This window comes from Coptis chinensis, chromosome 6, assembly GCF_015680905.1.
Source record: "Coptis chinensis isolate HL-2020 chromosome 6, ASM1568090v1, whole genome shotgun sequence".
NCBI lineage: Eukaryota > Viridiplantae > Streptophyta > Magnoliopsida > Ranunculales > Ranunculaceae > Coptis > Coptis chinensis.
In genome coordinates, this window is record NC_141461.1 from 69650190 (window position 1) to 69676044 (window position 25855).

At 35.8% G+C, this 25855-nt stretch overlaps 1 protein-coding gene, 1 long non-coding RNA gene and 2 other non-coding genes across 4 annotated transcripts; all 4 read right to left on the reverse strand.

Moving 5' to 3' along the window:
- Window positions 1-688: 688 nt before the first annotated feature.
- On the reverse strand, window positions 689-12022 carry LOC147494194 (uncharacterized). The gene is made up of 8 exons (XM_086566676.1): window positions 7546-12022; window positions 5539-5604; window positions 4555-4692; window positions 3071-3337; window positions 1968-2470; window positions 1140-1874; window positions 884-1051; window positions 689-788 (listed from the first exon to the last, which is right to left on the reverse strand). The coding sequence occupies exons 5-6, from the start codon at window positions 2229-2231 to the stop codon at window positions 1779-1781; spliced, it is 360 nt and encodes a 119-aa protein (XP_086422802.1). The 5' UTR covers window positions 2232-2470; window positions 3071-3337; window positions 4555-4692; window positions 5539-5604; window positions 7546-12022; the 3' UTR covers window positions 689-788; window positions 884-1051; window positions 1140-1778.
- Window positions 11651-11729, reverse strand: LOC147494195 (small nucleolar RNA Z195/SNORD33/SNORD32 family). Its single transcript, XR_015200506.1, has one exon. It is a non-coding gene; the product is annotated as a small nucleolar RNA Z195/SNORD33/SNORD32 family (small nucleolar RNA).
- Window positions 11800-11888, reverse strand: LOC147494196 (small nucleolar RNA U31b). Its single transcript, XR_015200512.1, has one exon. It is a non-coding gene; the product is annotated as a small nucleolar RNA U31b (small nucleolar RNA).
- A 6045-nt stretch (window positions 12023-18067) lies between the features above and the next one.
- On the reverse strand, window positions 18068-20182 carry LOC147494197 (uncharacterized). The gene is made up of 3 exons (XR_015198599.1): window positions 20072-20182; window positions 19870-19950; window positions 18068-18160 (listed from the first exon to the last, which is right to left on the reverse strand). It is a non-coding gene; the product is annotated as an uncharacterized LOC147494197 (long non-coding RNA).
- Window positions 20183-25855: the final 5673 nt, after the last annotated feature.

Below are 25855 nucleotides of genomic sequence, written 5' to 3' on the forward strand. Positions count from 1 at the left end.
TAACAAAGTTACACCCCTTAAACTGAAACAAATTACATCCATCAAACTAAAATTGAAACAAAGTTAACAAAGTTTCAAATAATCCATCCATCAAACAAATTACAAAGTTACAAACCTTAAACTGAAACAAATCATGAACTATAACGCCCACCAATGTACTTGCACCTAGTCAAGTTGTACGCCAGTTCAAAGGAGGACCTTGTTTCCTCTGGCATATCATTCTCAGCCAATTACAGACCTCTCTCTAGCAAACGACTGGTTTTATCGATGACGACGTTCTGTCGAAAAAAAGAAAATCAAGATAAGTTACCAATCGAATGCAAAAAATCACAGTTATAGAAACTCAATTAAAAATCACAATACTTTTGATCAGTGAACAGTTGAGCAGTGTCTCCACGGAGGGATGAATAGGAAGACGCTCAGGGTTCACCAAAACTACATGACAATTCCTCGCATACCAAGTCATGTAGTTTTGATGACACTCCCATGGATAAGACGAGATAGGTCCTCGGTTGCAGGGTTGGATCACGTGATTCTGCCATGACTCCCAGTAAAGTGGCCCAATATTGGTCCAGTTCACCTCATACCCGCGTCCTGCCACGGTTCTTTTTCTTCAATTTGGTATTGGAGGATCTACAGTACATGCCGCACGCGGACCTAACCGACGATCACCCTTTGCGGCAACCAGAAAGCTCGACAATGTTGAAAAAACATAGCAATCTCTCAAAAAATGCAATGTCATTGATCGGGTTTGTATCTCTGACACTTTTGTAGGGATGCCAATCAACCTGAAACAAAATCAAATGTGTCATTAACAACTCCAACGATCAATTACTAAAAAAAATATATAAACAAACTTAAATACTTAAACTTAAATACTTACATTGAAATAATTCAAATCATCAATTATCGTTCGATAATACTGCAATGCATGCGTTGTATCGTAATAATGTGGAACGACTGGGGTGTGTCTATGAGCACGTGGCTGAGACGAGGTATAGTTGAAGTTTGGGACTGCTCTGAGTACCAGAAAGTACTCATAGATCTACACCTAGATATACACAAATAGTTAACATATTATTGATAGAGTAATAAAATTAACATTAAAAAAAATAAACTCTAAAATACTCAAGTTTTACCTGTAGAAGAGTCATATAGCCTGTAATCCATTTCACCTTCGCACATGTGGTAGCCCCAAGACCTCTATACAAAAACGCCAAAATTGCTGCACCTCATGCATACTCTTCTATCTCACTGAATTTCAACAATGGCCTCAGATAACATATAGGCACTCCAGTCCCAGACTTGTCAGTAAAAATGGCACATCAAAAGAAAAATAGGATAAAAGCTCTAACAGCCCGTTGAACTTCCTGGAAACTTGAGGCCTTCTCCACCACCTTCCCAGTAGCGTCACATATAGGGATATCATGAACCTTGTTCGCAAAATGCTTCCGGATGAATTTTAGCCTTACTTTTGAAGTGAACCTGCTAGATTCCATCTCCGCCCTAATCAAATCAATAGGGTTCCCCAAAGCAATATGTATGAGATGTATCGATTGTTGTAAGTTTAGCTCACTGTCCCCTTGCACCGCTCTTCCTCTAACTGTGTCTCCATAGATTTTGACAACATCGTCCAAAGTCACAGTCATCTCCCCAACAGGCATATGGAAGGTGTTGGTCTCCAGATGCCATCTCTCCACAAACACAGAGATCAATGGTGGATCCATATGCTCGTGATAACCTTCCACGAGATCAAACAACCCAGTCTTTCTCAACTGTTAGGCAAATCTCGGAGACTTTTCACATTCATTCTTGAAATCCCATAGGGATAACTTCGCTAAGTGTGAAACACACTTCAACGCTCCGCGATCCTCCTGAAACAACCGAGCACGCATTAGATATATATGAACAGAAACAAAAGATTTTGTAAAAGAAAATTAAAGTACCCAAGAAAAACAAAATATTACCCTTCTCTCCCAAACATCACGAGCGACATGCACCGCATAGTCATACAACAACTCTGACTCATACGGGCCTCCCCCATACACACCTCTTTGAAACTCCAAATCATCATTGGATTTTCTTACGAAATCCAATACTGGAGGTGCTTCTTCCACTAGTGGTACGTCTTCTACCACATATTCTTCCACATCATCATCCTGCTCATCCTCCTCCTCACTCTCCTCACTCTCTTCACTCTCCTCTTCTACTATACTTTTCCCTTTGTCCATATTTATATCTAAACCTATATTAGTATCACTATCTACACTATCTTCACTCGATGAATCAACCTCAGGAACCTCTTTTTACAAATGGTCCCCTCTACGCGCTGATGCCGTTAAGCCCTCTGCCCTTTGTCTCTTTCTTTCAACTGCATCACCACTAAAGGAACCGCCACCAAACAATTTTTTCACGCCCTTGAATGTAGTTTTCGCTACATTCTTCATATTCTTTGATCGAGGACCCATCGCTACAGAGAAAAATAAAACAAGTATTAGTAAACCATATTTAAATAAACAATGTACAAAGAAAAACACTAGAAAAGAGAGATCATCCCAGTCGTAAAACTAATATACTTATAAGCTTGCTATGATAACTCCAAGTATATATAAAAAAAATAGAATGAGGCGTTACGCTATCCAAATTCTATCGAATTTTAGGCAAAGTTTCCTTTGTTTAATCAACATTTCGTATACTTAAACTTGTCATAACCTGGAAATCAATAATGACATCCTTCCAACAACCATATGTACATAACACCCTATAAAATATTCAACCCACAATACAATTTCTAGCCGCATAATAGGTGGACGCAAGTAGAAGGAAAAGATAGACTTCCACTATAGTATTAACAGTATGGTTATATGTATTAATAGTATTAACAATATGGTTATATGTCACATAATTTCTAGCCGCATGGTTAGATGTCTTGTAACTTGTTAACAATATTAACAGTATTAAGAAAGGACAACTACTACAAGTTACAAGAAACTATTAACAGACATTATTCTAGTCGCATATAAGAAAGGACAACCACTATTAATAGTATTAAGAAACCTCTAAAACTAACCTCTTCAATAATGTCTGCAAGCCCTGCAGAAAATATAAGAATAGGCTCTCCTCTTTCCTACCAATCAAAGATGTCAAAGAGTAAATATTAGGAATACATTGATCGAACAACTGATTCTTTAATGACATGTGAAATTTTGGGACAAACATTCATTGAAAAAAATGAAATGATGATATAGAATATAACACGTTACCTAAATTTCAGAGATATGATTACATAAAGTTTTTACTTTTTCGCTATCTTCAAGTTTTGGATATTAGGTTGAACCTGAAAATGTAAATAAAAACATATAGTGTCAACAAAGAATTTAAGATTTTATTCTAGTTAATAAATTGAAGCCAAGGACTAGGAGATGTGCCTACATGTTTACAACATCAGCGCTTCTATACAACTCTATTGTAAGACAAGTCCGGCAAGACTCGACTTTGAATTCTTTTCATCAATATAATATAGTAACATATGAAAGTTAGAGAAAACATTCCTATTTCATAGATAAGACTTTACTGGCATTAGACAATTGATAACAAACCATGCTTATTTACTTTTGTATAAACGTACTTTTTCTGTACTAATGGGGTGGTTCTCGTTTACGGGTGAAAGTTCAAAATATAGTGAACTGTTTATAGCCGCTTCGTCTGGAGACTTAAAAAAGCTTAAGAGTATGTAAGCTTTGCATGACTTAATAATAAATGTGGTTTTAAAGTTATAGACAGTCAAGTGTGTTTTAATCTATGGACTTATTTTGTGTTTAATAATATCAGAGCTAGGTAAGGAGTTGGACCGTGGGAAAGGGCTAAAAGAAACCATTGGCAATGTTAAACTTTCAGCTGGTCTTGCTGTTTTTCACGCTGTTGCAGGGACATGAAGGACTAATATTTTAAAATTAAGATGAAAATATAACACTTATTAAGATGAAATCCATTCAGTGCTATCTTGTATATCTTGTTTGCGCTGTTAGAAGCATGTTCACAATCCTAAGTGTCCCCTTTGAGCTGCTATGTATGTACACACGTCTTTACCCCAATTACATTTTTGAAGCTAGATACTTAAAAAATAGTGAGTCATTATATTTATGGTTTTGGACTTAATTATGTCCTTGTCCTGAATAAGAGAAATCTACCATGAAGACACAGTGCATGTTCTATAAGAATCAGCTCTGAGAATCAATTCTCTTCTCACACATTGACCTATCTAAAACATTTTACTTTGTACTACTCTTCATATGAAAGTTTAACGAAATATCCAGTGGAAATTTGCTACTTTTAGGGATCCACAGAGGAAATGGAGAAGATTTACTGTCTTCAAAGAAGACATGAAAAACAGTCGACTAAAGAACTTAAATATGAGACAGAGAATGAACTCAAAATGAAGCAGCTAAACAACATTGTTTGTTTTCAATTTGGGGAGCTATCTAAAGAGAACTAGGGACAAAAAAAAAAAAAAAAAAAAAAAAAAAAAAAAAAAAAAAAAAAAAAAAAACTTACCACCAAGAAATGATGCTTGTACTGTCAAACCATACAAAGAGAAATAAGCACTGGGAGGGGCAAATAACTCTAAACACGCACTGCCAAAGTAATATTCCTTCTCACCACAAGCAGGAACAAATGCAACAATGAATTTTCCTGAAAAAGAAGCAGTTAGTCGTGGAAAAATTAGAGATTGATGGAAACAGAAAGACTTCAAATAGAACAAATTAGAAGCTGGAAATGGAAGAATTAGAAGTCGAAGAAGTTGATTTCACTCATCACCAACTTTCTTCCGAAGACGATGACGACATTCCCAAGTAACAACTCCTCCATTACTTTATATATATAATTATTATTTAATAATTTCCACACTTGCTGTTAACTTATTATTTGTTTTTCAAAATGCAAGTGATCAGCGAGACAATGGAGTTGCAGGACCATCTACTAATTTTACATTTGACACATGTTCGACCTCATTACATACAATTAAAACACAGGTACGTCATTTCCCACTAAAAAAATCAAGGTTTGCTATGATAAACAATGTCCAAAGAAAAACACTAGAAAAGAGAGATCATCCCAGTCGTAAAACTAATATACTTATAAGCTTGTTATGATAACTCCAAGTATATATGAAGAAATAGAATAAGGCATTACGCTATCCAAATTCTATCGAATTTTGGGCAGAGTTTCCTTTGTTTGGTCAACGTTTCGTATACTTACCTGTCATAACCTGGAAATCAATAATGACATCCTTCCAACAACCATATGTATATATAACCGAATTTTTACACGACAGTGAAAATGTATATATATACAAGACTGTTTCTGTATGAACCGTCATTTGTGTACATCAAGTATTACACCAAAATAACTGGACTCTCTCTACAACAAAATGATGTTGACTCTGTCCCTCGTCAAGCATAGGGGAAACCACCCAAAAAAACCACCTTTGATTGTACATTCAGTAAGTTTGATAACCAAAGAAAGAGCTTCTCTCACCTATACTGCTTTACCGCTTCAGTTTTGTTCCCCTGTGTCCAGACCTTAAGCAAGTACTCGTAAAAGCTGCATGTGATCAAGGTCATTACTCATTAGTCAAGACTCAAGAACATAAGCAGTATGAAAGGTGAGTAACAGAATGTACAGAAACACTAATAATAAAATGGTAAAAGTATCTTCTCTTATAACGGGGCCCTAAAGATGTAGACTATATTTTGTTGGCTCTACATGGCAACAATTGAAGCAGACGGCCTACAACCACTTGATCCATGTGTTGAAAAAAATACCCTCAAAATCCAAAGATCAGAAAATTATTTGTACAAAAAAATTAAATAATGGAACCTGTCATTGTTGATTCATTAGTCTAAGAAGGCACAACCTACAAAACTGAAGAGTTTCTTCATCAAATTTGGTGTCACATGGGTTGTCAGCTTGGATTGGCATTGCTGCAACTATTGACATGGGCCTGCTTATCAGTTACTCGATATTCTTACACGATCTGGCATTGTATCTATGCAACTTTGTTTTTGTATGTTATCTTATAAACAAAAGAATTAAAACTCTGTTCAAGTTTTCACCGCATGCATTCTTGAAATGCGAGGGTTCAGGATGCTCTTTTTATCAATAAATGATTATCATATTGATATAGCAAACTACTGCATCAACACCAAAAACAAAAGCAAAGTGAATGTTCAAGGACCAGGTCCAAAATCCATGTACACCCCTAAACCACCTAGATCGCAATAGCAAAGTTACCGACATACCAACAGCAAAAAAGGATGCCAAAAAATAGAAATAGTCCTAAAACCAAAGTTCCACCACCAAGATGGCACTAAAAGGCACTTCAAGGACCAAATACTACCAGCAAGGATCACCTAACTACCTCCTCCTCCCCCTCCATCCATTGGGACTATCCGTTCCTAGTCAATATTCCACTTCCTTTACCCCCTCCAGAATAATTGAAGTCTAGTCTATCGTCTTCTTCATCCGCTTCAATCAGACGCCTCTCCTGTCTTTTTTGTATCGCTTAACATCACCAATTCCCTTCCCTTAACTCATCCTCATTCCTTGACATTTCATATAATAATTCAAGAATCTTCCCTCCGAGGGTGACATTAGCACCCCACACCTACTTGAACTCCACACATTACCGAGGGATCAGGATGCTAGCACTCCTTTTTAGGTGTTTGAGATCCTAAGCCACCAATCCGGAAAATTCTTGCTCGTAGTTCCTTAGCCGCATCAAAATGTAATGCGCAGCAGGTTTTGAAAAGCATAATAGGGTATCAATCAGACTCATGGGCCCTATCACCTTTTAAAGTTCAAAGTATGTCGGATTTCTTCCTTAATGAAAATGCTTCAAACTCTCCAACAAGTTATAAAAGTTTGAAACCCCGCAGCAATGCTTCGTTGCATTCATTCCACCAAGTCCCAAGGAGAGACATACTAATTGCATCTTCGAAACACACAAGTGAAAATCGAAAAGACTTAGGCTTTTGTTTACGATATCAATCTCATCAAGCATAAGACAAACTAGTGCATGAAGCATCTCAAATTTGCAGCAAACAAAATGAACATATGAAAAGGAAACAATAAATCTAATATACAATAATATAAGACAAAATGCTATAGTTGCTATCTTTTATATGTTATTAAAGCCAAAATCATAAGTACCTAATAACAGAACTTTAGGTACTTAAATACACTCTTATCATCGATGCTCTAGACAATCATCTACAGTCTCTAAGTCTAATCAAATTGGAACGGCCTAACATGATAAAGTGGAATACTTGGGGATCATGAAATATGTACAAGTGTACAACATCACTTGGAATATGGTTCTTGCAGCAGAATATAGGATTAAATAAGGTCATAAAGAAAGGGAGGAAGTAAAAGCTCATGAACTGTAAAGAAACCCAACTACTTCTCCTTAACACAAAGATTCAAATATATCATAAACAAACAACAAAACTGGAGAAAACAAAAGTTAAGATTTATGTAATGTACCTGAAAAACACAACGACCACTGGGTTCACCAGAAATTCCCTTAACACCTCTTTGATCAACTATTCTAGTTGCACGCTCAAAATTCTTCCCAAATAAAAAATGCAAACTGCATAAACAAAAAACAGCCAACACTTTAAAACGTTCTACATATTTTTTTTTTCCTTCTAATTGACGTGAAATTTAAGAGAAAATAAGTATAACTTGGGGATGTGTAAATTCTTTTTATATAAGCCACATTTTAGCTCAAGTTTCAAGTAGTTTTCATTGGTAGTTTATAGCATGTACTACAGTATTGAATATAACTAGTTTTGGCATTGTAGACTATTGTATAAATCTGCAACATAGAAAGCAATTAAGATTCAAGCATTCGGTAGAAGCATGTTAAAAGACTGCTTATCAGTTTAAGCATTGCCCATTGCAGCCTCGAGATTTTTATTTTTTTGCCTCGACAAAAAAGGGGTTAAAGTTAACAACGTGTTGAGAATGCACAATAAGCAAAGTTAAAGCAAGGACTGAAATTCGCAAAGGGTAAAATGAAATAAAATATTGGGCTTCAAAGCTCACACAAACATAGTGATTGTAAGTTTGGTTGTGACATTGGTGTTTGCATTCATTATGCAAGTGCAGAAGATGAAGAACTAAATCAAATTTTGCGAAGAACTAACTTGTTGCTGAGCCTGTTGGTTCTCAAGTTCTTCAATCCATCAAATTTTGAGAGATTGTTGTTGTGATAAGAACTAAATTAGTTCAATCGCGAAGAACTAACCTGCTCAAGTTCTTCAATCCATCAAATTTTGAGAGATTGTTGTTGTGAGAAGAACTAAATCAGTTCAAACCAATAAACAATAGATTGTTTATGTTGTGAGGTTGTAATTACTAGTTCAATTTTGCGATTGTTTAAGGATTGGATTGCGAAATTGATTTTGAGTTTTTTTTGTTAGGGTTTCGCGATAATTTTGGCAAAGGTCGAAGGGTTTTGTGCGAGAGAGATGATCGAACAAATAGGTTTTCCCAGTTTGCGATTTGGTGGGAGTGTACTGGGCTTTGTTGTTTGGGCTTAGGCTGGAGGCTGCCCAATCTAATTTTAGTGGCGCCCAATACAGCACTCTTGTTTTATCCATTGGGTCATAAACAATTGCTATCCTCAAAAGAACTTCACCGTTCTTAAAGAAGCATAATGGCCTCGGATTCGGTTCAGTGTAAATCGCATGGGATGACCTAAAGTCCTTAATTGACATCATAACTGATGTTTCCATGGAAAATAGTTTAATCGATGAGTCACTTAGACGGAGTTAGACCAGAATTCCTCATCACCCATATGTCAATATCAGTACAATGGGGCTTTGCAAAGCACACAGTTTTCCTCCAAACACCCCCACAGTCATAAAATCATACACATCCCAAGGACTAGAAAAGTCTAGAAATACTTTTTACTTGAAATTGAAAGAGATTCGTTTCGCGGTATTTATTCTTGGAATTTGCTATCCACGATTCTTTTTGATCCACAACTATATACGGAATATCTGATATGATCTCACCACGTAGGGCATAAACGAGTTGTGAACTATAATCGCTGGAATTGACAAAATGCACCAATTTGTAGTCTTCATTAGTGTACACTTGAAGGCATTGAAATGAAGATGCACATAGAGGCTTAAAGATTCATGTCAAACTTCTATTAAACCATATAGAACATCACCTCTTAAATATATATATTCCAGTCATGACACCAAGAATGATGTCCGAACCATAGTTCACGATTTCGGAATCAACGGAATTCCGATAACTCAAAAAACCGGAATTTCAAACGGAATTTCAACTACCCGGAATTCCAAACGGAATTTCAACTACCGTATCAGAATTTATAAGGTCTTAAATATCATTTAATAAATTATGTGAATAATCTGGGCCATTGGATTTGATAGATATGACATCATTCTATTTAAGTTAAAAGCTGGCTGTAATGAAATGGAGGCAACAATGGTGCCTTGTAGATGGAGCACCACCAAATCTGTAATGAAATTCCAAAGATATAAAAGAAAATGAAAAAAGAACATTGATGAATTTGGGATAGGTGGTGAAAACGATTTCAACCGTTGGTTGCTGGATCTTGAGATCAAAGGTGGAGGATTCCAACTGTTTTAGGTAGGTATGGAGAAAATGATTAAGTTTTCGACGGAATCAACAAATTCATATCGGGTTTTGACGGTTTTACCGCCATACATTCCGACATTTTTCAAATATTTACAATTATACCCCTGGCAGAACATACCGTGAATTTCGATGCCGTCTCGTTTTTTTGAAAACCTGAAATATCCGTAGAAATTCCATCATTCCGTTCGGAATCACGAACCATGGTCCGAACACAAGACAATATTCCAGTCATGACACCAAGAATGATGTCCGAACACAAGACAATATTCCAGTCATTTGACACCAAGAATGATGTCCGAATACAAGACAAGAATTCTAAGTACAGAAATCAATGTGCTGACACAGACGTTAGGATTCTGACGTCTGCATCCTCACAAATGGCCCTGCACAAAAAAGCTTTTAAGTGTGTAAAGCTCTCAGAAATCAGAATTAGAGCAAGGAAACATGGTACAAGCAGTGCCACACTCTTTTGATAGGACATCAAGACAAGAAATCGAAACAATTGTTATCTGAAGGTCCTTTCAATTCTCAATTGAATTATGGTCTGGGCTTTAGGGCACCACAGGTACACAGCTATGTGTCCAAATCTATAATTGCATGGAACCCGCTCATCAAGACATCAACTTTGTAGTACAATTGAAGCTGCTGAAATAGTAAGCTTTCATATGTGCTCGAGTCAAATCCAATATGGGGGGGAAATATAGAAGAAGATTCCAAGACAGAGCTATGTAGGCAGACTAGGCGAACGCACAGAGTACTAAGACTATAACAAAACTGTGTGACAGATGCTATCAATGAAAGATTCCGCTGAATCAATCAACAAGATAATGAACTTTCGTGAAGTGAAGCTTGAACACATTTATATGATAGTACACCCCACCCAGCCTCCCCTCCCCCACACATTTAAAGATTTGAGTACAAGGAAATGTAGTTCCTTTGTGGAAATTGATTGCTTATTGTTAGGTCTCAGGTCTCAGGGCTCATACTGACTATAGGGGAATAGACTCATAGGTCGATTAGCAGGACCGAACACCAAAAACATTTCAACCCCGATGCCTTCAACTAAGATTAACATATATTTAACAGAACCTAAAAAAATATCAATAGCTTGTCAAACATTCATTTAGTTAATCCACCCTTTGCTTATACTCAAGTTTCTACAAGAATACCAAGGTCTCATAAAATTTACACCAAAACAATAGTACTAGTATCCTACCACCACTCAGGTGCTGCAATACCTGGGAAGTTCAGATCCTTGAAATCTAGGCATATCCAGGACTCACGACCTGGATGAAAAGAAGAAAGAAAAAGAAAGTAAATGTGCATAACATAAAAACAGATCCATAGAATCCAAATGGTCGTGTAAATTAGTGTCAATTTATAGCAAAAACGCTGGGCCAATTCTAATTATGGTTCATGAATCAATAAACGTTCTTCAGTTGAGCTGTGCAAAGTATGCACAATCATCTTGAAGGCCAACAAAATAGACGAACAGACGATGTACCGTACGTTAAAATCAAATGTAAGTCTCTATCTACATAAATTTGGACTTCACCACTCACCAGAACAGACTCGACTCCGAAGAAAATGTGCCAAGATAACTAAGAATGCAAATTTGGTCTAAAATGTAATCAGGCTAAAAGTAACAAGAAGCTTATAGAGAATATCTAGAGTACCCTGTGTCGCAAAGACCTGTTTGAACTTAATTTCTGCCATCAAAACGAGACACCAAGCCATGTAGAGACTCAGCATCAGATACCTCAGGCAATTCATATTAATTAATCACACTATCAATGCTTTAAACAATTACAATATGTTTTGTGCAGCCTCAGCCGAAAGATGGTGATATATTGTGTTACTAATCATTGTTTGTCTCAGTAACAATCGGAATATAATCATCATTGAGTGCACAAATTACTAATCAAAACAATTGAAAATTTGTAAAGAAAAAGAGAGATCAGATGGTAGTGCATGTAAGAAAATCATCACTTGTTAATAAGTAATAGTGGTTACAAATCATCATTTCTCTCTTTTAACAACTTTTGTAAAACAAAATAACAAATTAAAAGAAAAAAATAAATAATTACTAGTGATTAAACAGAATCAGATCTACAAGTCAATCACCATAACACATCATCTATTTAGAAGAAGCGTGTAAGACTGGGGCGACAATTAAAATCATCATATTCAAATCCACCCAAACAAAAATAAGAACAGATCAAAGTAAATAAAAAGGGTTTTTGATAGAAAGACAATGAAGATGGGGATAGAGAAGGTGGTTTATATAAGAAATAGTTTGAAGGAGTTTTAGGGTTTCGAGTTACTAAACCTTGGAGAAATAATGCTTTGAAATACCCGACCCGAAAACACAAATAACCCGTAGACCAAGTCAATAGTCAATCTAATCGGCCAAATCGCAAAGCCACGCTTTGTGCTATTTCTCGTGATATATTTGCCTTCTGCTATATTCACTGCCGATTTTGGCATGTGTGACAGTAATAATGCTTAGAGCATTTGCAATGCACATTTGTGACTATAGTCACCAGTTTTGTTAGAAAATGGAGGTGAAAAACTGGTGACTTTAGTCCCCAGTTGATTTCAAGATGAAACCTTTGACCGAGAGAGTGGCTGACTTGTTAACTTCGGACGGGATGTTGGATTCCGTTTCGTGTGTTTTTTTTCGGACGGAATGTTTCATTCCGTCTCGCGTGTTTTTTCGATTTTTTTTCGGTTTTTTTTTTAACTTCAGACAAAATACTGGACGAGATGTTACATTCCGTCTGGATCAAAAAGCCTCTAGACGAAATCTAACATCCCGTCCGAGATATTTTATTCACCTTTGCATTGCACAACTTCACCTTGTTTTTCACCAAAACGGTAAAAAGATGGTGAATAATTGCTAAGGTGGCGGTGATAAGGGGGGGATTATTTTCACTTACAGACAGCATACATTGTATATTTTTGGGGCAGAACGTCGCCAGTAGTGATGTTACACTGATACATAAAATTGACACATTCATCCGACACAGTAATATGGTAGATGATACATATTTTGTATCATCGTGCTACACGTCATGTATCATCGTGTTAGAGGGTGATACATGTCATATATCATGATGATACATGACATTTATCATCCGCCACGTTACTGTGTCGGATGAATGTGTCAATTTTCTGTATCAGTGTAGAATTTTTTAGGTCGCCATGACTAGTAAGGTTTAGTCTATGAAAGGTACCTATTTCACAGGATTTGCCATTAGTTTTTGAGTTAACTAGTAGCTAGTATTACTCAAAAACTAGTATTAACTAGTTTTTGAGTTAAGCCAATTAGGATTTTTCCTCCACTAGATGGGAAATTAGGGTCTCTCTCTCTCATACACAAAAAACACATGTTCAACCCTATTTGACTTTTGTTTTATGTATATTATGGAGTAATCATTAAATGAACTCTAATGGAGGTCTAACTTAAAAATTAATTGAGTGGAGTGTTCAATGGAGAAGTAATTTAGAAATTAAGAAATTAAATGAGAGAGTTAATTGGCATTCACATATAAAGTGATCCCAACCACACATCTGCCCGCATCTAACTCAGATCCCCATATGATCCCCACCACTTTTTGTCTATCCATTTTGTTTTGTTATAATAGACTAGTTAATGCCCGTGCCGAAAGCACGGATTTCATGAAGTAATAATATATTGTAGCCCCCTAACAATCATTGATCTCAAAGTACAATAATTAGGCAAAAGAAGAAATTTTTTTTCTTGGCTTTTACACTTACTTGCCTATGGATAGACTTCAACTTTGCAACAACATCCAAGAGCTACACCTCTTCCTCCGAACATGATAGTAATTAATTATTAGAAGTAATTAAAAAAATGGAATCAGCAAATACTTGAACATCATTGAGAACTATGTACTATTCACAAAGTACTATGTTTTATAGCAGTATGCGAAAGACCATTATCTTCTTTAGTTTTGTTACTTTTTGCATCTTAATCAGTAACTCTTGGTGATTTTCCAAGTAATTCTTTGATGCTATGTACTTGTAAGTTATGTTCATTTATGTCTAAATGGTAAAATCCAGCTAAATATTGTATAGTGATGAATTTGTGTAGAAGGCCCCAACACTTACAGTGAATATCATCAGTGGTTGCTTGTTGCCGATACTGGATAAGTGTAGATACTCTGCATTGTTCCAACAGTTGGTCTATGTGATGGTAAAATACAGTAGCATGTAACAATTCAATTGCTCGACAACTTTTCAAAGACTACAGATACATTCAAATCTTACCAAAGCAAAAAAAAAAAAAAAACGAATAGAGATTGCGTTGAGCACAAATTACACTTGATCTCACTCACTAACTCACAATTTTACTATTAAGATTATGCTAGCGTATCTGTATAGATTACACTTTTTCTCACATTGTCAATTGTACTTTTACTCTATAAATCAATTTCAAAGAGGAAGCAGATTTTCAGGTAGCAACGGCAATACCAACCCCAACACCAACACTACTCCCAATACCTCCATCGCCAGCGGCAATGTGAAAGGTGTAACAATTCAGTGAATATATTTGATAATAGTATGCCAAAGTACCGAAGTCAGAACCAGCGACCACCAAAATCAAAACAGACAACTCCTAAACATACGCAATAAATGCATCATTTTAGATTGTTAGATGAAAACAATATATGCACTAAGTAACAATCAAAGGTGTAACATATATCAATTTATTAACTGTGCCTATATTTCAAGCAGCATAGCTATCAAGGATCGAGAACAAATGCAACAAAATATAAGTTACTTGGTCAAGCGGTTTGATCTACAAATCGTGTAACGTTTCACAGCAGTGCAAGAATTTTTAAGCAATACACTATGCCCCAAAGAACAACCTATAATATGCCTCATTTCCATGAATAATTAAAATAAAAAAAATGGGAAAAACAAATATTTGCCATGCAATACAATGTGTCTAAACCTTAACAAGACGCAAGAATAACAAAAACCCAACAATATGCAAAAAAAAAAATCCTACTAAAGACCATATATGATTCTTACTATGCAAAAATGGAATAAACATCCCTGTTAACCTACACAACTTTCATCTAATTGTTGCGTGTGTAATGCGCTTAGCTAAGATAGTCTTCACTAAAAGAGCAATGAAATGCTTATAAATAGTCATGCCAAGTATACATAGATTGGTGTCTTGGCATCAATAATGTTAATTTGATGAACATAAAATCAGTGCACATTTGCAATTTGGTCGAGTGGCTTTGCCATACCGCTATAAGTGTACGTTTTTCCTAGGCATTACAACCTTTTTATGTATTTGCACCTCCATTTTAAAACACAACATGAAAATAAAATAAAATACCTGAATAAGGTGTACCTTTGTAGCACCTCCTTATTGCTTATAGAGCCTACAATACAAACTCCATTCGTCGGTGAAAGAATTATAAAGTACCATACAAATGGAAAAGAATAGTAATAGAAACAACAAACACAGCAAGTGCAAAACTTAAAACGAAAACAAAAATAGCGAAAACACACAAATACAAACAAACAACGGTTCCTCAATTAGGAGGACAAAGAACTAAAATTAAGTACATAGAACTTAGATTAATTTTAGAATTAGTGTGGAATGATTGTTGGGTCCACTTGGGATTGACTAAAGAAGTTACACAATCGGATGTAACTAAATGAAAGAAACAAAAACAGGTAAAAAACCTACAATGTAAAACTATTACAGCTTGAAAACAGAGATGAAGAAACAAAGTGCAAGGTTAAGATAAACAAAGTGCAAAGTTAAAAGAAAGGCACTGGAGCGTTAATAGCGTGAAAAGGATATTTCCTTGGCGTAGTTGACCCAAATGAAAGAGATGTGACTTCAAAGTTTTGCAATTGGCAATGAAATCATATTCACCTAAGTGGCCTAAAATGAGGGTACAATCCGTTAAGCGCATATAAATTTTAAAGGGATTACAAAAAGGTATAATATCTCAAGTGTAATCAATGTCTACCTTAATGACATAACTGAAAGCCAAACAAAAATATTGACCAAATTGGTATAAATCTTAACACACACGATTATGTAATAAGAAATTAAGTTTATTATAGAGTCCAGGGAACAACATGGATTTACGAATTTCTTTTTTAGGAGGGGAAGGTATCAAAAGCTAAAAGAGAACAAAGTGATCGACATAGGTAGTTGGATAATATTTCAATTCAACAGGAATGTATATGCAATATTAGTATAATGATACCACTTTGTAACACCCCAAATCTCATGCAATTACATACCTAAGATACGTGACTTTTCTAGTAAAATTTCGACAGAGTCTCCTTTGTATATTCGACATTTCATAAATATATATAAACCTGTCATAACTTGAAAATTTAATAAGAATACATCCAAACCAAAGATAAAATCTCATACCTCAGTCGTAAATTCAACTACTAAAAGATATACTGATTGATAGAACCAACTACTTAACCATCTCGACCAATACCAGTTAAGTCAAGTAACCAATCCTTGAATAAGAAGAAAACTACAAATATACAAACATCCCAGAAACCCTAATACACGACTTATACAGTGCAACTAACATACATACATCTCCACGTTACAGATACATTCAAATCTCACCGAAGCAAAAAAAAAACAGATTACTGCTTGCACTGAGCACAAATTACACTTGATCTCACTAACTAACTCACAGTTTTACTATTAAGATTGTGCTAGTAGTATCTGTATAGATTACTCTATAAATCAATTTCAAAGAGGAAGCAGATTTTCAGGTAGCAACGACAGTACCAGCCCCAACACCAACACTACTTCCAATACCTCCATCACCAACGACAATGTGAGATGTGTAACAGTCCAGTGAATATATTTGATAATAGTGTGCCAAAGTACCGAAGTCAGAACTAGCAACCACCAAAATCAAAATAGACTACTCCTAAATATACGCAATAAATGCATCATTTTAGACTGTTAAATGAAAACAATATATGCACTAAGTAGCAGTCAAAGGTGTAACATATATCAATTTATTAACTGTGCCTATATTGCTAGCAACATAGCTATCGAGGATCGGGAACAAATGCAACAAAATATAAGTTATTTGGTCAAGCGGTTTGATCTACAAATCATGTAAAGCATAATAACTGTTTCTATGTATTTGTGGATTATAGAAAGAGTTTTTAGTTTTATCAAATTGTGTGCAAATTTGAAAAATATAAATGGAATCTTAAGTTAGTTTGGCCTTCTCAAAATACATACACAATTCGAATGAACAACTAAGGGGGCATCACAACAAAGAAAAGATGGAGTTTAAGGAAACTACATTCTTAGAAAGTCAGAATATATACTATATGGAACTTGGATCTTTAAGTAGCTAGGCTTACAGATGGATGCCATTAAGCTTAGGAGAAGGTGGGCGAAGGAGAAACAAAACTAACAGAATTTTCTATGAATGACTTTATTTACCAGCTATTCAACTAAATCCCTCCATTCAAACTCAGCAACTCTCTATATATAAGCATAAAGCCAATAGAACTCAATTTGAAAATCACTACAAAAAAAGAATTAAGAAAGATTGGGAAACATATATTTTTTTTTATATAATTCCATACAATGTAGATCAAAGTTAAAATTTTCAACATAATAGCTTAAAGATAACGTTGTCTTATTCTGATATAGATAAAGTGATAAACATGGTTATAAATTGCAACCCTATTTCAAAAAATGTAAATAAACCCCAAAGTAAATCTTCAATGAAAAAAAACACAGAGGAAATAGAATGAAAAAGCTTACCAGCTTCGAGTACAATGGACTGCGCTGTAACAAAAAAATGGTCAACCTGATACAACAGATTAGAAGAGATAGGGCAATGGTATTCCAAACCATCAGAAGCTTTGTAGACATCTGATATTCCCCAATGAATTATAGGGATATTGTTTTGTGGGTTTTGATTGAGCAAAAGGGTTTTTAACCCCTTACATCAAGCTGAATAAGTTGTTTTTAATCTACAATCTAAACAAAACAAAACTAATAAGAAAGCAATCACAAACATTAACAAAATTGAGAGATGGTTATCGGACAGGCATGAGAGAGAGAGTGAAAAACAACATGTGTACAGGAACGCAAGTGCGAGGATGTTAAAAGTACGGAAAAGCATCGAGTGTCTTACAACAAAGAAAAAAGATTACAATAATGAAACATGCATATTATACACTGTTCGTTTACTTACCGGAACAAACACTGTTCGTTTACTTACAGATGATATTCATCAAACTACATGTGCAAACATTGATCTAGAGAATTACCAATAAGACAATATGAAATTCAAGAGAAATTCATTTAGCCATGAGAAACACACAATTGAAAAGAATTAGTAGATTAAAGAGAAATACTAACCTATTATGTGAAACTTGATTACAGATGCAGCAAGAAGCACTATATTAGAAAAAATGAAAACTATGAAGCCAATAGCCAATCCAATGAAAGCCGATCAACCGTAGGAATCTCAAAAGTTGATTTACAGAATCCAAACAAATAAAAACATGCACAATTTCAACTCAACAGTTTCGCAGTTTTAGCCAAATAAAAAAGGCAATAATTTGGGAAAAAATAACAACTGAATAAAAGAAGTAAGGAAGATAAAAAATTTACCTTGATATGTGTGTGTTGGCTTGGCGTGATAGAGAGTGTATATACACAGAGATCAGAAGTGGAATTGATCAGGAGTAGTTTGGGGAAGACAAACAGAGAGAATGCTGGAAGCATATTGAATTCGAGGAAGAAAAATAAGTGGGAGGCGAAAGGAGAACATATTTATTATTTGTTGTTGTGAAGGTAGAGTGAAAGAGACGGGAAGAACTTTGGAGAATTATTCGATTTTGAGGTTTTCATTTTTTTTTTCTCATTTAATTTTAGTTTAAAACCTTTGAGAGTGAGAACGAAGGGTTTGCCGATTTTTTTCCCTTTTCACAATTAAGATAGCTAATTAATTAATTTCTAACCTCTCTCATACTGTGGCGCATTGGGGACCCTCAATTTATACTCCCTGAAAACGAATCCCAGCTGTAAGTCAGGAAACCGAGCTGTTTTGTTAAGTTGATGGGGATGCTACTATATGTGTTAACTATGGCAAACCCGGTCATATTAAAGTTAGATGTTTCAAACTCTACTCACATTTTATCTATTCTAACACTTCTAGATGATCCTCCTTTACTGCTGCAATTGTTGAGTCTCTAGATTCCAAGTATACTTTTGCTCTTTTGCCTGATAGATTTCAAATAACTCCAAAACTATATTAATGTGATACTCAGAGATAATCTTTTCCCCCAGGCTACTACCTCACCATAAGTTGTATATGTTATTACTTCATCAAGCATCTCATCTTCCTTCCATATCAACTCAGGCTAGCAGTGTCTCCTACATTAATCAATAAAATGCATCACACCATATGAGGCGAGACTTGGTACTTCCCATTTACAATACTATCTTCTATACCGCGCCAGGTGTGCTTTACTGATGGTTCACTTACACCTATCACAAGCAAGGGTAATGTCTGCTTGTCCCTTGATGTATCATTATATTTTGTTAATCATGCTACTCGGCTTGCCTTAGCCCTTAAGCCTTCTCTCTAATTAATAGTTAAGTGATTTTTCCCATACCATTGTTCTGTTCTAAGCCCAACTTAGTCTATGTTTGATGTCGTTGCAAATTTTGCAAAATATTCCTACATAGAATTTGAAGAATAGAGGTGATTTGAGGACATAATAGGCAAAGGTGAGATTTGGAAGTTATCACTCAGAAGCAAAGCTTGGACTGAATTAGTATATTCGTTGGTATGCAATTAATGGTGGAACAACCTACCATACCCTTGAATAAGTCCACTCTAATTCTAAAAGATTTATGTTCTCTATCCAATTTAAAATTCTTTGACAGAAAAATTCCAAAACACCTTCATTCTCAAATGATTCTAATTACCATGAATCTTTAGATTCATTTTACCCATATATTCTATCTATATGAACACCTTTTGCATCACAATGTAGAGGAAAACGACTTGGTGTGGTACCCTTACCCACATTTTCGACATTGCCATATTTAATGAATAAGGTTTTAAAAAATTTAAACTGGTTTAATGCAAAACATACCTTGCGAATGAAAACCACATGAAACATAAAGAGTTGTCCCAATGCCACTGAGCAATATGACATCATCAACACCAATAAAACCTGAAAATACATAACACAATCAATGAGAATAAGAAAAAGGATGAGACAATGCAGAATACCTTCTCACTTTTAGATGGAGAACAAAACATGTGTAAGTGAAACATAATCACAAAAAGGTTACCGATATTGCTGCAAGGACTCCTTTTGGAAACTCTACATTGAGTTTCCTAAACAGCTCCCGCTATACCCCTTTCTTATCAGCAAAACACCTTATCAATATGGCAACTGACGCCTCCTTTAATTTTATGATAAACTTCATGACATTAAAGGAACACAATTAGAAAGTTGGGCCCTATTAATCATTTCAAGGACATTGCAAGTGAAAGAAATGAAAAGGAAAGCACCAAATCACTGACCATTAACAGTACAAAAACTAATAGAAGGATAAAGTTGATGTAGTTCTTCTTCCCAATACAGTTGTTTAAGCACTACATCATCAAAAAACCCATTTCAAGAAACTCCCAATCCCTTCTACAAAAAATATATTACAATTTCTAGAAATAAAGAAAACTAAACACAGTCTCTGACCTTGCAATGATGCTCAAACCCGTCAACACAGCGGTTGCAACTCCTACAATGCTTGCTGTTCTTTTTCACCTGCAAAAAAATTGCATGCTATCAATCAAGAAGAAGAAGAAGTGAAACTGGTTCGTACCACTTTAAAAAAAAAAAAAATGAAAAATTGAGAAACTTACATGTGAGTTGCGAGAGTACCGAGCGCGTAAGGAGAATTTTTTGTTAGATGAAGTTGTAGAGGGAGAGAGAACGAAGAGAACCAAAAGGTTTTCAATGGTTTTCTAATCCCACAAAACACAGTCTCCAAGTCTCCCAATTGTGGTTTAAGTTTGGAGAAACGAAGGGTTTTTTTGTTTAATTTCAGAATTAATGATCTAATTAATTTACGCGCTGCCATCGTGGCACTCGTCCCGACCGTCGATTTATACCCCGAAAACGAATCCCAGCCGCTAGTAAGAAACCGAGCTGTTTTGTTAAGTTGATAGGAGCTAGGTAATAACTAGATTTGGCTCGTGTCGTGCGACACAAAAAAGCCCAAGCAGAAGCCCAACCGAAAAAAGCCTAACTACCCACCCAAAAAGTCCAGCCACATTTATTGACTTCAAACAATGATCCAGTACTTCTATTGCCACTTATTATACTATCCACGCCCTATAAGCCCTAAGATCCGCCACGTCATAAGCATTATTGATTAGATTCAAAGGTTAGGGTTGGTTTCTGGAGCCCACACCACCCTAATTTGTCATATAGATAAAAGAGAGGGTGAGGGAGTAAGCTAGGACTCTTCCATTCTCTAGAAGGTGTATTCAACAGGGTTTCTCATTTTGTTTATATTTAATGGTTCTTACAAGATAACTTGGTTATTATTATAAGTTGATGAAGTATGTTTGCACCTTTAATAGCTTGGGTCTGATTTTTGCACTGAACAATTGAAGTTGAATTTGTTCATTATAAGAACAAAACAAAAGGACGCTTAGGAGCTAGGTAATTAGTTTTGAGGTAATTAATGGTGCATGCCTTTCATTTAATTGATATACTCTATTGGTTGATCTTAGTCTATATTATGTAATGTAACAGTCATGTGCTATCTTGGGGGTTTTAATTATCTTATATCTAAGAAAACAGGTCGGTGTGGGGCCTACCACACCAACCTATTTCCCAGTGGATCTAAGTTGTGACATGACTGATCTAAACGATTATGGGGTGTGGACAGGTTATTAAGAGGCAACAAGAGGAGTGTATCATTATTAAAGTCAACAAAGGCTGTCATATGGGCTGGGCTTTTGTTAGGCATTTTTAGTTGAGCCCTAATTTGCTGGGCTGGAATTTAGATTGGGTCGGGTGGGTTGGCTTTAGAATCATATCAAATGACGGGCTTTTAGAAACAGTGTCGTATGGCGCGGGCATACACTAGTATTGTCTACATTAGCTCATTTATTAATGGTATAACTTGCATTTTTATTGAATTGTGAGTCTAGTGTGCAAATGTATGCGCCAAGCATTAGGCAAGTGATATTGTATATATTTTAATTCAAGTCCATACACACACTTAATTAATTGTGTGTGCCTTAATTAATTAGCTAGTTGATTATATTTTTATTAATTTTACACGTAAAGTATATATATACAATTCCTATTAATTAGTTTACAGTGTCTACGTGTGATTGACACACGACTGGAAATTACCAATTCAAAGAAAGGATTTGGTTAGTTGACGTTAGATAGTTAGATCAAGAGTGAGGGAGAGGAGCCCATACTGCCTTCCTCATCGGAATGACTTAATCCATTCCCATGCATAGATCCTTAATTACACCCCAATAGGAGAACTACGACTGGTTTGATCCCTAAAAATGGTACGTACGTAGGCATCCACCCGACTCAGCCACTTTCATAGGAAAACCACCACCCCTTTTTCAGAAAGGGAATAAGTTATCTGATATATTTTGGCACTTACATACTATAATAATTTATTTTTGCACGTGTTAGTCATGATCTGAATATATCCAATTTAATGATTTGTATTGCATATATATATACTAATGTGTTTCTTGAAACTCTTTGATCCACATGCTTGCAAGAGCTATTATATTAGGAACGGTAAGTTCCGTTAAGTAGCTAAAAGGTAAATAAGACTTATCATTCCTTAATAAATTTATATCGAGTTCATTATTATAAATTGACTAATTATCTAACATTGAGTGTTGAAGTAGTACCTTTACAGGGACAAATAGCCTCTCCATAAGACAGAAAAAGGCGTGCGTGTTTGTTAACAAAATTTAACGTGTAGGGCACTTTGATTGCTCAGGCGGAAATATAGAAAGCTTACTAGGATTGGAATTCAATCTTGTTATTTTAGTTTTCGATTCTTTTTAAATTGTTTTGGAATAATTTAGCTATTTTTTTATTTGTCTTTAATTACTTTTAGTTTTGAATCAATATTAGAATGCATCCAATTTTTTTTGAAATTTTAACGTTGACTAATGTTCAGGCGTGAAATACTGATCTTGGGTAAAAGATCTGTCGTGGGCAAATATCGTCAGGCCGATATTTTAGCCCGTAATGCCATAACTAACTCGAGATATCTTTGTTAGTTTCATATGTTGCATGTTTGAGTGGGAAGAAAAGGAGGAAGAAGAAGATGGACACGCGTAATGATCTGATTGGGTCAAAGCTAGTTGGAAACACTATATAAAGACTAATTCAGAAGCAAGGATTCATTATTTGATTCCCACAAAAATTATCATAATCTGGAGAGAGAGAGAGAGAGAGAGAGAGAGAGAGAGAGAGAGAGAGAGAGAGAGAGAGAGAGAGAGAGAGAGAGAGAGAGAGAGAGAGAGAGAGAGAGAGAGAGATTAAAAATTAATAAAGCTTTGCTTATTTCATATCAAATTGTTCTTCAATCTTTGTACATCAACATCTCCATTCATCTAAATGCATTAGATCACTATATTGGCGCCGTCTGTGGGGACTCTAGCTTGAAAGATCAGGTTTTTCGGTTTTTCTCCTTTTTGTAGTGCGATCTTGTTGATATGTTCGGTGTGATTTGTTGGTTAAGATCTTTCCTCGAATCAGTAGTTATTCAATGACTCCTAGTAAGTGTGCACCAGCTAGTAAGAGTGTGGTAAATGAAGCAAGCACATCAAAGAATGAGGAACGGAGAGCAAGATGTTCGGTAAGCAGATTAGTGGAGGAAGTAGAAGAAGTGTAGGAGGAAGAGATTTCTTTGCAAATTCTAATAAACAAGTTTAAGGAGCTGGAAAAATAGAACAAAGCTCTGATAGCAGAAAACAAAGCTGTAAGGGAAGAGAACAAGAGGCGTATGGTGGAAGAGTTGTATGAGAAAGATGGGGCTGAATCAAGTTCGGGCACTCCAGTAGCGAAGAAAAGCTATATCGAAGAAGTGAGGAAAAGCCACCTTGAAGAGGTACAGTTAGTGGCAAAATCGTCACCAAAGGTGGTGCTTGAGGAAGAGGTAAAACAAGCACCCCAGCCAATCACAAAAGAAATGGTGGAGGAGATGATGCAGAGGCAATTTGGGGACCATTTAATGGAGTAAGTATCAGCTTTGGTTCATAAATTGGCAGATGATGTAGGTCGAAATTCGTTGAAAAAGGAAGTAGAGAGGGTGCCATTACCTCCAAAATTCAAAAATCCCAAGTTCACCTAATATGATGGGACCATCTCTTTAGCTACCGACACCAATTCTTAATATATCATGGAATTGAGTATTGGGATTCTATGCTATGTTGATCTTTTTCTTCAAACCTTAAAGGCAAAGCATTGAAATGGTTCTATACAATACCTGAGGGGACCATTTCTTGTTTTTGTGAGATCGAGGAGAGATTCCTCACCAATTATGGTCATCAAAGGGTAAAGCCGAAGCAGGTATCGGTTTTATTCTAATTGAAACAAGGAAATAAGGAGTCATTGAAAGATTTCTTGGCACGATTCAAGGTCGAAACTCAATCGGTGGAGAGGCTTGACGAGTCTGAAATGAAAGCTGTTATGGCTTTTCAAACAGGTGTGATCCCAGGATCTGATATTCATAAAATATCTCTTGCGAAAGGAAGTTAAAAGTCTAAAGGAGTTGTATGACAAAGCTGACAGAGATATTCGGGTGGAAGAAGGGATACAATCAGACACGATGCAAAATGTGCTGCAAGTATAGGAATCAGGAAAGAAAGAAAGGGATAATGGAGATCGACATGAGAGTCGAGACTCCTCGAGATCAGACCACAGAAGGCCTCAGGAAAATTATACAAATTGGGATAGTCAACCGCAGCAAAGAAGGAGGTATGAAAGAACACTGAAAGAAGAGCTGGATCCTAAAAATTTTATCGCTATCAATACCACACCTAAAGATATTTTAAGGAGGGTGGAGAAAAAAGATTTTCTATTATGGACAAAATACACTCTTAAGGAAATAAAGGGCAAACCTTATTGCAACTTTCACAAAGTCGAGAACCATAAGACAAACAGATGTTTACAACTGTTGAAAGAAATTGATAGATTGATAAAAGACGGTAAGTTGCGAAAGTTCAGAGCTGTTGTTAGACCTACAGAGAGTGCAACCATACATGAGAAACCCCTTGGAGTAATCAATATGATCTACAAAGGGGAGATGCCACAGAAGCAAATCATTCGAGATAAAATAAAAAAGATTTCAACGGTAAAAGAGGTGCTCGAGGTCAATGTCGAGCCTATTCTAATAAATCAGAGTCTGGTATCGGCTAGCATTATGATAAGTACCCAAAAGTGTAGTTTAAACCCCTTAATAGTATTCTACTTAGGCCAATTATGTTTATAATAAATGAGAGTTAGTACTGTTTACGTGTTTTTGTGTATTTCAGGACTTGAAGTTGATTAGGTGACTAAAGACACCACTTTTGCATGGAAAATGAGTCAAGATGATTACTGAGGAAGTTCTACATTTAAAGCCCAAGAATCATGAAGAAAAGCCCTTTTCAATCCCAATAAAAGCTGGGAAGTCAAAGTTAATCCGGGTAGAAAAAGAACAGTAAAGTCAACAGAACTTCAACAGGTCGTATCTTTGGACTTGGGCCTACTTTATGTCAAAACGACCAACTTGGAATAAACTTTCTAATGGACTTGGCCTTGCCCCAATCAGAGCTGTAAAAGTGGACAAAAAAAGCATGGAAGTAATTTCCAGCAGCTGTGGCCTCTTTGGACTTGACCTAATGGACTTTGGGCTCACTTTAGAGGCCCAAAGTCCCCCTTTTTGACCCATGCATGAAAATGTAACCCTAACCCTCTCCTATATAAAGAGGGTTAAGGCTAAACACTTATTCTCTTCTATTCTCTTCTTTTCTCAACCCCTTAGTTTATTATTAGTGTAGTTTAGGGTAAGAATAATTTTGTTTGTAGCCAC